Source organism: Cajanus cajan, chromosome 4 (assembly GCF_000230855.2).
Source record: "Cajanus cajan strain Asha chromosome 4, NIPB_CcT2T_4, whole genome shotgun sequence".
Taxonomy (NCBI): domain Eukaryota; kingdom Viridiplantae; phylum Streptophyta; class Magnoliopsida; order Fabales; family Fabaceae; genus Cajanus; species Cajanus cajan.
In genome coordinates this window covers 11,189,883-11,203,175 of record NC_138520.1, presented here as the reverse complement: position 1 = coordinate 11,203,175, position 13,293 = coordinate 11,189,883, and the positions used below count along the sequence as shown (strand labels likewise).

The following is a 13,293-nucleotide window of genomic DNA, read 5'->3' as shown; positions in this document are numbered from 1 at the left end:
TATTATAAATTAATGTCATCCTCTTACAAAAAAAGAAAATGGGATTGATACTCAACAACAATATTATCATCACTTTTAAGCAATTTATAATTTTTTTTAAGTTTTATTTAGTGACCGAATAGAATTTCGTCGTTAATTTTAACTAATATTTAGCGACCGAATAGAATTTCATTGCTAATTTTAACTAATATTTAGCGACCTAATAGAATTACATCGCTAATTGTAACTAATATTTAGCGACTGAATTCAATTTCGTCGCTAAAAAAATTAAAATTTCTGATTTAGCGACCGAATTGAATTCAGTCGCTAATTTTAACTAATTTTCGTCGCTAAAAAAATCAAAAAAATTTATTTAGCGACTGAATTCAATTTTTTCGATAAATTTAACTACTATTTAGCGACCAAATTCAATTCTGTCGCTAAAAAGATCAAAATTTCTAATTTAGCGACCAAATTCAATTTTGTCGCTAAATTTAATTAATATTTAGCGACCGAATTAAATTTTATCACTAATTTTAACTAATATTTAGTGACCGAATTTAATTCCTTCGCTAAAAAAATCCAAATTTATGATTTAGCGACCGAATTCAATTCGGTCACTAAATTTAACTTATATTTAGCGACCGAATTAAATTACATCGCTAAAAAATCAAAACTTCTAATTTAGCGACCTAAATAGCGACCGAATTTAATTTCGTTGCTAAAAAATTAAAATTTCTTATTTAGCGTCCGAAATAGCAACTGATTTTCTAGCGACGACTTATTTTGGTCGCTAAATCGGTCGCTATTTTGATTATTCATAATTGGTCGCTAAATCAGTCGCTAAATAGCGATTGATAAATTTCGGTCGCTATTTTGCAATTTTCTAGTAGTGTAAAATATTATATTTATAAATTAAATTTTAACATTTTATATAAAATATATTAATTAACTTAATATATTTATAGCAAAAATACAATTTTCGTCCCTTATATTATTTAATATTTTCAATTTAGTCCCACTTGAATTATTTAACTCAATTTGATCCCACTTTTTTAAAATGTGTGTCAATGTTAACCTTTCCATTTAGTTTGTTTAAAAAGTTAACGGTGGTGTCTACGTGGCAATGTTTATTAATTTTGTAAATGACACGTAAAATGGTATGGACACGTCAAATGGTGAAGGGACACGTCAAATGGTCAAGGGTTTAGTCTCCCTCTTTTTCCCAACTTCGCATGAATCTCCCTTTGGAAACACGCTCAGTCTACCGGAACTGGAAGTTTTGATTTTTCGAGGTGGAGGTTTACCCATTTTTAAAGTTTCTTGTTCCCAGGTTCGCATTCTCTCCCACAGACTCAACAGATTCTCATTCCTAGGTTCGCATTCTTTTATATGTGTCGTTCCCAGGTTTGCATTTTGGAGGTTTAAGGTTACCGAAACTGGAAATTTTATTTTCTCGTTTGTTGTCACAGATTTGTCGAGGTTGTTGGTGGAGGTTCCGTTTTCGTCGTCGCTGGCTCAAGCGATTTAGGGTTTAGGGTTCGTTGTGACTCGCAAATCGCAATAGGCTGTGGGTAAGGATTATTATCGTTGTAATTTCGTGTTGCTTATATATGTCTGTTTTGTTTTCGTCTGTCAATCATTTTTTAGTGTGGTCTCGTCCAATTTTCTCGTTCTACTTTCGCTCTTACGATGTGGTCCCATGTTTGGATTTCACGTTTTTAGTGTGGCTTAGGGTTTAGGGTGTGGTCCCATTTTCGCTCCCTACCTTTGTCTGATTGTAACATGGTTGTTGTTTATTAATTTAATTTGACTTTAAATATAGTTTAATTTTAAAATGTCTTTTTATGTGTATAGGGTTTGGTTTAAATGGATGATTATTTTGAGGTCATTGTGCATCATGAGGGGCAATTTGTCAGTAAATGGAAGTTAAATTATGAGGGTTCTGATTCCACATGGAAATGTGACCCAGATAGGTGGAGTTATTTTGAGATTTTAAATATTTTAAAGGAAATGGGATATGTGATAGTGAATAAATTATGGTATTTTATGGGTGGTACAGACTTTGAACAGGGTTTGAAATTACTAATTAATGATATGGGTGCTATGGAAATGATAGATATAGCAAAAAAGTTTGGTAATGTTAGTCTTTATGTTGAACATCCGACATTTGAACCTGAAATTCTACATTCATTACCTGCTGATGGGCCTGTTGAGTGTGAGGTGGAGGCTGATAGGCCTGTTGAGTGTGAGGTTGAGCTTGATTGGCCTGTTCAGTGTGAGGTTGAGGCTGATGGTGTTGTTCAGTGTAAGGTTGAGGCTAATGTGGATGATGAGTCTGTGGTGGAGCCTATTGGGCCTGTTGAGGGAGATGGGCCTATTGAGCCTGTGGTTGAGGCTAATGGGGATGAAGAGTCTATGGTGGAGCCTATTGAGCTTGTTGAGGCAGATGGGCCTGTTGAGTCTGTGGTGGAGCCTATTGGGCCTGTTGAGGCAGATGGGCCTGTTGAGCCTGTGGTACAGGCAAATTGGGATGACGAGTCTGTGGTGGAGCCTATTGGGCCTGTTGATGCAGATGGGCCTGTTATGGCACATGAGACAGAGGGTGTGTTGGATAAGGGTGATAATTTTGGGCCTGAGAATGAAGGAAAAGAAAGTGAAGAAAGTTAAAATAGTTACCCTTTAGTGCATTTGGGTGATACATCTGACAAGGATATAGATTTATCTGAATTTGATTTATTTGATGCACCTGTGAAACCTACACAATAGGTGGTAGTTGAAGTGTATGAAGGAACTTTGGGTGTTGGTCAGATAAATAATAATAACGACTTGGACTTGGAATTTGAGAATGATTTTGATGTACTTTGTACTGAACAGTAAGGTGGTTGTAGCAATGCTAATAGAGATGGAAATTTTGATGACTATGTAGAAGAGACTAGTAAAAAGAGGGGTAGGCCCAAAAAGACAACATGTAAGCCTATTCCAGAGCCAGTATTTGAGGATGATGATTCAAGTGATTCAGATGATGAATTATTTAAAACAAATGCAGTTGACAAAGGAAAAAACCATATGGATAGGGGTATTTCTGATTCTGAATATGAATCATAGGAGTTGGTTAGTGGACTTGATGATATAGTAGTGATGAAGAGGGTCTTAGGACAAGCCAATTTCCATGTTTTAAGATGACAAGCAACATGACAGATTACAAATGGGAACTTGGAACATACTTTTTAGGGAGGGAACAATTCAAAGAAGAAATTATTACATATGTTGTGCATTCAGGTAGAAACTTGAAAATCACAAAAAATGATAACATGAGAGGTTTGCTTTTATTTATTTATAGGGTTTGTTGCCAGCTATGAATAAGTTATTGTCTGGTGTAGATCAGAGGTTTTGTGTACGACATCTGTACAAAAACTTTAGAAAGAAGTTTCCAGGAAAAAAGTTGAAAGATTTAATGTGGAAGGCTGCCACATCCACCTATCCTCAAGCATGGGAAAGAGAAATGCAAGAAATTAAGAAAGTCAATGTGGAAGCCTTCAAACATTTAATTCAGATCCCACCAAGGTAAATATTTCTCTATGAATCTAATATTAAATATTTGGATACTTATTATATTTTTAAAAAATATTTCAGATTTTGGAGTAAGTCTAGGTTCACCCAGAACCCAAAATGTGATGCACTTTTCAACAACATGAGTGAAGCTTTCAATAGTGTCATTATCGAAGCTAGACATAAGCCCATTGTTTCCATGTTAGAAGACATAAGGGTGTACATGATGGAAAGATGGGCTAAAAATCGGAGAAAGATTGCTTTATACAAATGAAATATTCTAGCAAAGATACAGAAAAAACTTGATAAAAAAGGTCAACAAACAAAATGGTGGTTACCAAGGTATATCAAAATTGATATCTAATTTCAAAATGGTGGTCAGCATACTTGATAACTAATTTGAAATTTTTGTTTGTTAGTTGGGCTGGAGAGTAGGTGTTTGAGGTAAGGAACATCAACTACATTGGAGACAAGTATGATGTCAACTTGCAGACACAAGATTGCAGATGCAGGAAATGGATGCTGACTGGATTTCCATGTTGTCATGCAATAGCATGTATGAATAGCATGAAATTGGATCCTAAAGAGTATGTGCCAGACTATTACAAGAAACCCACATATGAAGTTGTGTATGCACCAATCATATATCCTGTAAATGGGCAGGAACTATGGCCCAAAACATGGTGTGATGACATTCTTCCACCAAAATCAAAGAAAATGTCTGGAAGACCAAAAAAGAGAAGAAATTTGGAAGCATGGGAGCTGAAAAAAGATGATACATAATTGAAGAGGAATGGATTTCAAAGGAGATGTAGTAGGTGCCTAAATGTTGGACATAAAAAATTAAGTTGCAAACATACACCCCAGCAAACTCAAGGCAGCCAAACTAACCAGTAGATACCTCAAGCTAACCAAACACAGACACCATCAAGCCAACCACCCCAGCAAATTGAATAAACATCTAGCCAACCACCCCAGCAAACCAAAGGAACATCAAGCCAACCACCCCAGCAAACCCAGGCAACATCAAGCCTACCCCAACAAACTGAACCTAGGGAACCTACCAACCCTACTCGAACTGTCAGGGAAAAGTTGAACATTAGGAAGAAACCCCACTGGAAACCATGAAGTCAGACTTAACAACTATATACATTGTTATTTTGTTATTATGTAATGGGAAAAACTGATAAGCCCACTTTTTTTATGTAATATTTTGCAAGTCACTTGTTATGTTATTATTCTGTTATTATGTATGGTACAATTAATGGATCAAATATATTATGTTATTATTTTCATATTCTGCTGGCATTGGGACAGTGAATGGATCCCATAGATTCTTATTTTATAATGCATATGCATTGTACTCCTTGTTGTGTTGGTCTGTAAAGTTGCATATTGATTGCTCGTATTATGACAATGAATCAGTGTAAATGGGTCACCCATTTAAGCACATGGTGCCTCCAAATAATGTAAATGTTGATTATATATGCTTTTAAACCTTCTTGTTGCACTTTAATTATTGGTTTTAATGCTGATTTGAACAAAAACAAAACATATAAAACTAGATTGAGGGTGTCATTCAACATATTTGAATTAACTCAAAAGTACTACAAATGTTTGCACAATGCAACTTTTTACAATAAACAACCCTAAAATACAATCATGAACCACCCTTTTGTTACTGATAAAACACTACACAGAGCAACACAATCATCAGTCACCCTACTTTAAATAAACCAAATTTCCAATTTGACCTAACTTATTACATAATACCATCATGACAAACACATTTATCATCACCAAAACGATTACAAAAATAATCAACATCTTCATCTGTAACAGCCCAATTTTCACTAGGCCAAGAGCCCAATTAAGGTGGTTTAGTAGCCCGGAACGGGCCGTTCCAAATTACTAAATAGACCTACTTTTGGGAGCCCAGAATGGGTTGTTCCGGATTTGGAACGGGTCGTTCCAAACCATAAAATTTTTCTATGATTCTTAGTTGGGAACGGGCCGTTCCCAGCTGGAACGGGCCGTTCCAGATTTTAGAAATGACCTTTGAACCTTATTTGAGAACGGGTCGTTCCGGTTTCGGAACGGGCCATTTTAAAATATGACCGTTGAGAGTTTTAATGCAAACCCCAGAACAGGTCGTTCTGGTTTGAGAAGGGGTCGTTCTGGATGTGAATTTTACACATGACATGATATTTCAGAACGGGTCGTTCCATATTTGAAACGGGCCGTTCCGCGAATCCTGATGCCTATAAATTGAGTGCTCTAGCACTCCTAAAATCATATTTTTCAGTTCTGACTTCTTTCAGTTCTGACTTCTTTCTTCTACATTCTCTTCTTTCCCTTCTACACTCTCTGAAGATTGAGGGGCACTTAGAGGAGGAGACCAAGATATCTCTATTTTGGTTTCAACTGTTGTTTATCCAGGTACAGGGGAAAAGGAGATTATTTATATGTAGAGTTACATGAGGGAATTGGGTAGAGGAATAGTCTTTTACGATTATGAGTAATTTTATAATTATTTCTGTTTGGAGAATTATAGGTCTTATGTGATTCTGTATATATTTAAGACTATGAATAATGATTTATTTGTAAAAATGATGCTCTGGGAGAGAGAACGAAATTATAGAAAAGTGCCTGTGAGCTAGGTTTTAGAATAATTGGAGGTTTTACCGTTTATGTTAAAATTATATTAAATTGATAATTCTATTGATTATTTTATTAATTTATGAATGTTATTGTTATGTTAATTGATAAGAATTGATGATCTAGATGTGAATTGCTTGAGGGGGGTGTGTAAACCCTTATTTTTGTTGGACTTATCTGTTATGTATGTGATATGAAATTGTGTATGTAATATGGAATTGAGATATGAGATGAGATGTTGTGTAGATATGATTATGATTGTGATTGTGGTACCTCACACTAATGACCAGGGATGAGACGAACCTTGAGTAGTGATGCTTCAAGGACGAGCGTGCCCTTGGCATAGTGTGGGATGAGTGAGGCAATTAACACGCATCACTTATGTCAAATATGGCAGCCCTGGCATAGGGTTAATTGCAAGACTTGTGTGGATTGTAATGTGACTGTGGTTCCTCACACTAATGACCAGGGATGAGACGAACATTGGGTAAGTGATGCTACGAGGACGAGCGTGCCCCTAGCATGGTGTGGGATGAGTGAGGCAATTAACCCGTATCACTTGTGTCAGATGTGGCGTGGCCTTGGTATAGTGTTAATTGTAAGATTTGTGTGGATTATGATGGATTGGTGTAATTATGAATTGAGATGTGAAGATGAATGATTGATAGAATGATGATATATCTATAGAAATGCTTGTAAATAACATTCCAAGCTATGATGAGATGATGTTGTGGATTTCCTTGTGTGTTTTATATATAAATGTTTTCTTTTCTCACCGTACAATTTGTGGATGTTTTAGGTGAGGAAGATCCAGCTTTGAGTGGCATCTAGAATGTCAACCGTTGAGTTGTGGGTGTGCTCTGATATTGTGACATCGGGGCAGAGAATTCTAGGATAAATTTTTATATGTATCTAGAGTTATAACTTCTCTTTTGAAAGCAATTTGTAAACTCTCAAGTTTTACTTTCTAAATTTTATTTTTAATTATTTTGGTTATTTATGAAGGTTTTATGTGAATTCTTTTACCAACGTTGAATATTTTATTCTTTAATTTATTTACAAGATTTATTTATATGTGTTGGGGTAGTAAGGGTGTCACATCATCCACCATTTTGTTGATTTCAGCGAACTTTGGAGAAGGGCCATCTTTCTCTTTTGTCTAGCAATCAACAAGTCTCTCTCATCAACAAATTCTTCTAAAAACCATTCAATGAAGTTGCAGCCACTTTCATTATCACCACTCTACAAAAAAATTAAAAACTTATCAGACACAAACCCCAAAAGAAGAATCAAACCCTAAACCCAAAATGAGACATACCTTGTACTTGGAACAACCCCAGAACTTTTTACCAGCATTTGTAGATGTCTTCGTTGTTTGCAAAACAGCCACATCGCCACAATAACAAGTTGGAACAAATGATCGACCACGACCACCAACGAACATACCCAACGAAGATGAATTCATTGAAGATTCAGAATTCATTGCCCAAAAATTGCGAGAGACACGTGACATTGTGGAGAACAAATGGAAGAAGAAATAGACCAATGGAAGAAGAAGAAACACACTAAGAAGAAGAACAACGAACACACGGAGAAGAAACCAATGTGATACCCAAAAGTAAACAACAACCCTAAAAGAATGCTTAATAATCCACCTTATTAATCCTAATAATCCACGTCATTAATGAAAAAATAATACACATTTCCACGTACACACCACTGTTAAATTTTTAAACAGACTAAACGGAAAGGTTAACATTAACATACATTTTAAACGTGTGGGATCAAATTGAGTCAAATAATTCATGTGGGACTAAATTGAAAATATTAAGTAATATAAGAGATGAAAAGAATATTTTTGCCTATATTTATTCATCTTAAATCTATAATATAAAATTCAAAAAATTTATTTATTCTTGTTTTATTTTCTAATTATCAACCATTAATAAAATACTAATTTAAAATCTTATCTAATTATATCATAATATTTTCATATCAAATTTAAAACTAAATATTAGTATGTTATTTTTTATCATCATTAGTTTATAAAAATAAAAAATTTAAAATGACAATTTTTAATAATATTTATTTTTTTACCAAATATTCTTTACATCACTTAGATAACTAAAAAATTATCTATACGGAAAAAATTTCATAGGTAATATCTCGCAGATAACTAATTTCATAGGTAATATTCCGTAGATAACCAATTCTGTAGGTAATATTCTGTAGATAACTAAACATTATTTACAAAAAAAAAATATTCAGTAGGTAATAGTTATGTAAATAACTAATTTCGTAGATAATATTCCGTAGATAACTAATTTCATAGGTAATATTTCATAGATAACTAATTCCGTAGGTAATATTTCGTAGATAACTAAACATTATCTACGAAAAAAATTCTGTAGGTAATATTCCATGGATAACTAATTTCGTAGGTAATATTCCGTAGATAACTAAATATTATCTACATAAAAAAATTCCATAAGTAATGTTCCTCAGATAATTAAACATTATCTACAAAAAAAATTTCGTAGGTAATATTTTGTAGATAACTAATTCCGTAGGTAATATTCCGTAGATAACTAAACATTATCTATGAAAAAAATTCCGTAGATAATATTTCGTAGATAATAGCAATTTTTCTTGTAGTATGGTGTCAACAAAAAAAGTTATATTATTATTGTCATTGCTAATTTGCTATTCTTATTTTTATTATTAATTTATTATGGATTTTTCTTGGTTGCTATTATGTTAAGTTATAAAAAGAAATACATAGGGAAATTTGTGAATTTAGTGCAATTAATCTAATTTTCTTGACTAAAGTGGGGTGCTAGGTGTACTTCATGTATGGTATATTTACATTCTTTCCTTGATAATTTATTTTTTACATCATAACTTGCTTTTCTGTTGTGGGTACTGTATAGTTGACTTATGAAAAGTTGTTGGAAAGGTTTTGGGGTTATGTAAGTAAGCTAATTTTTTGATCTCATATTGGTAATATAATTACTATACTTTTTGGGTGAAAATATTGATTGCATTACTTGAAGCTCAAATTATTTGACTCTCTATTCTTCCATCTTGAAATTTTTCTATTGTAATTTGATTGTTTGTGGTATAACTATTCAAGTTTGGATGAGATGGTAGAAATGGTATTATCTATATGATGATTTGATAAAAATATGGCTAGTGGCCACTAATTGTAAAAGATGTTGCAACCTAGATTCAAATTGTATTTGGTTTAAACTTATGATGTGTCTAGACTATAAGTTGGAAGAAAAATTCTTCTTTCATTTGTGTAGGCTTCCTGATACCATGTAATGGAGGAAAGGACAATATCATGTCTTTATATGATCTTATCTTCTAACTAATACTTTGTTTAGTTGTGCATGTGTTTGTATGTTTCGAGGAACATAATTTTTGCCTCATGTACATATTTAGTTTCGTACTTTTGTGTGCAATATGTATTAGTTAATCATAATGAATGTTATTTGTATCCCTTGATTTAGTTCTTTATTTTATATCAATACATGTTGTTTTTGATTTATTATTCAAAATCTTATTACTCCTCATGTATAGAAACGACATTGTGACTTGAATACCACCTTCTAGTGGCAATAAGGGAAAGGAGAAAGTAAAGCCGAAGAAATCATGTTATGTAATTAAAGTATTGACACGAACAAATGCACTAAGATCATCTAGCCAAACCCCATTTGTTGCACTATTACCATTCTCAATTGTAACCACACAATCCTTATCACCAGTTGTTGCAACCACATTTTCACAATCACTAGCTGTTGTAGCCACACAGTCACCATCACCATTTGTTGCAGTCACACAATTAAACTCACTAGTTGTTACACCCACACAGTCACCATCGCCAATAGCAACAAACCAGCAACAAAATGACCACTAAGATCAACAAAATGAGCAACAACAACAACCATAAGATGATCAAGGAAAAACCAACGAGACTCTCTAGATTATGCTGATTATTAAATTGTATTAAAAAAAATTATGAATGTGTTTTGAATTTATTACTATGGTATGTTTTAGAATATAAATTTTTTAAATAAATTTATGTCGAATTATGATTATGATAAATATTAGTATGTTTATTTTGAGAAAGTTTATTTTATATAATAATACCATGTTTTAATAAATTTATGAAAAAGGAAAAAATCAACAATAAAATTACTAACAGAATAATCTATTGGAAACACAAAAAAAATTCAGGTGATACTAACAAAAAATCCATTAGTAACCTAATAAATACTTACTAAAAAATTTATTTATCAATAAACTACTTTGTGATTATTGAAAACATTATTATTGATGGATATAACCATTGAAAATGTAGTGTGTCTTATTAATGGATTATCCTTGGGTAAAAGTTAACTATTAGTTTTTGATAGAATATCTGTTGGTAATTTTTGACTGAAAGAACTATTGATAATTATCAAGGAATATTTCCTATAGATTTTTCCATAAAAAATTTCTGACAAAATATTCTTTTTGACGACCATATTTTTGACAAAATTTTGTTTGTCAAAAATCCTAAACTACCAACGAATTTTTGTTGTTACTGACAAGTTTTGATTGTCAATGATTCATATGTTTTCTATGCGCTTTACATGAACGAGTTATATTCTCACTCATCTGTGTTTGTGTGGTTTGTTGTTTGTTTGGGTTGATCGTCATTGTAGGAATATAGTTGGTATACAAGGCAAAACATATGAATTTTAGTTTTTTTATGATGGTTTTATGTTTTGTTGGTTTTGTATAACAGACTGATTTGTACCTTAGTTTTAAACTTATAATATTGATGTTTATTTTCCTTTCTATGGTAAAAATTCTTAATTATCCAATTGTGAACCTTTTGACTTATAAAGTAATGTTAAAGTATTTTAAAATATCTTTAATTAAATTATTATTTATTTTACAAATCTTTATTTATAATACTTTAGAGTAGAAAGGTGTCAAAATAATTAATATTTCTTAATATTTTTTGAAAAGAAAATTTAGTGTTAATTTTGCCAACCTCAATTAATATTTTAAAAATAATTCTTTTTGTTATTAGCATAGACTATGCCAACACTAGATTTTATTTTGAACGCTTAACAAAATCCCTCATTTTCCTCATTCTTCAAAAATTTGAAATTCTCATCCAAATGTATCATTCCCGACACTCTTTTCCTTTTCCAATCTTGCATCCCTTTCACTCTATGTTAGCAATGGAGCTAAATCAACAAGAAAAAATTGCTAAATGACATAATGTTTTACTCTTGGACTTGGTTATCAACATTGACTGATAAGTTTGAGTATTCTTTCTCTCAATAGTGTGCTAATTAGGGATGGCAACGGGGCAGGTCGGGTACGGGTTTCATAATACCCGTCCCTGTCCCTACAACTCAAACTCATCCGCGTACCTGTCGGGTATGTAATTTCCGTCCTCGGTTGCGAGAGATGCCCGCCGGCCCGCTTCTCGCCCGAAAGAACCGCTCACTAGCTAGCCGGACTAGTCAACCGCACAACTGGAACAAAAAATTTCATTGCCTTGAAGAAAAGTATATTATATTTATAGTAATCTTATATATAATATATACACCAGGCAATTGCTTCTTAATCGTAAAATAGTTGCACAAATAGCTATATTAAAAGAGAATTGTATTTTTATGATTGCCAATGATATCATAAAAACCAAAAAACCCCCTAGACGTTACTTCGGGAAGGTATAGAATAGAAATTTTTATATTTGGATCCTCTTCCCCGTCGGGTATCGGGTATATCCGTACCCGTAAAAAATTATTATTTTTTTTTTACAAAAAAAATACATAATATTTTTAAATTATTTTTTCATTATATTATAATTATAATTAAATTATTTCTCTATCTCATATTTTAATCAAAAAATTTCTTAATAATTAAACAACTATAAATGTTTCACATTATAATAAATAATTACACATAATAAAATATTAAATTTTTTTAACATAATTCAATCGGGGATGGGTACGGGTACGAGGACGGGGCGGGTATGTATATACTCGTACCCGTACCCATACTCGGTTTGACATATCGGGTTTTACCCATATCCGGTCAAATCAGGTATTCCCCGTCAAAAGTTGGGATGGGTTCGGGTATTACCCGCGAGTACGAGTTTATTTGTCATCCCTAGTACTAATCCAGGTTTGTGCTTAGCTAGATTGAAGGTATAAATAAACAGTGGAGGAAAGGTATAGGAGTAGATAGAGGATAAGGTTAAGTGGGGAGTAGACAGATGATTTCAAATCATTGATAGTTATGTAATTTCTATTTTTGTAAAAGAGTTTTAGGTACCTCTTGTACCTATTTATATTTATATATAATCTTCATTTTGCCTGTTAAAAAGAAAAAAGAAAAAGATCTCAAAGCAATGATGATCAACATTTCTATATTTAAATTTTTTCTTTGATATATGTAATAATGTCTTAGAGTTAGAAATATTGTAAAATATTGTGCGATGATGAGATTATATAAACTTGATCAAAGTTTAAAAGTTATTTACTCGAAGAGAAAATTGGTATTCAAGTTAAAAAAAAATAATCAAGATGGTAACTAAAAGTGAATTTTAAAAAGGATTTCATATAGATTTCAAATGAAAAGGCTCAAATTAAAACAAAGAACTAAACTATGAGTAGTTGTAATAGATTATGAAGGGTAAAATTTGATGTTTTGGAAAACCATTTATTTACGTTTTAATTGATTACCAAGGTGTTGTAATTGATAACACAATGTATTTTGAAAATACAGGATTTCTAAAAGTCCATGTTTTAATTGATTATTCATTTATTATAAATCCATTACATTAGTTACTTTTGAAATGTCAATTTTCAAAACATTTTTGATTTTATCAATTACATGGTGCATTAATCCATAAATTCATTCGAGAACTATATCCAGAATGTTCAAGAATGAATTAACCAATTACATACTGATTTAATCAATTACATCAATTACGAAAAGTTTTATAAATAGTTTTTTATGGGTCATTTTATAACACAATGAAGTATACTCAAAGATTGTCATTAATAAGGTTCTTGAAGAGATATTTGAGAAAGA

The 13,293-nt window shown here is 32.2% G+C and overlaps 1 protein-coding gene across 1 annotated transcript; it reads left to right on the top strand.

The window, feature by feature from the left end:
* Positions 1-260: 260 nt before the first annotated feature.
* LOC145957021 (uncharacterized) lies at positions 261-6,099 on the top strand. Its single transcript, XM_083073259.1, has 2 exons — positions 261-1,312; positions 1,452-6,099. Exon 2 carries the CDS (start codon positions 1,849-1,851, stop codon positions 2,647-2,649), a length of 801 nt encoding a protein of 266 aa, XP_082929385.1. The 5' UTR covers positions 261-1,312; positions 1,452-1,848; the 3' UTR covers positions 2,650-6,099.
* The last annotated feature ends 7,194 nt before the right edge of the window (positions 6,100-13,293 follow it).

Excerpts from the sequence above, each read along its gene's own strand:
- LOC145957021 (XM_083073259.1), top strand. The coding sequence starts at position 1,849 with ATGGATGATTATTTTGAGGTCATTGTGCATCATGAGGGGCAATTTGTC.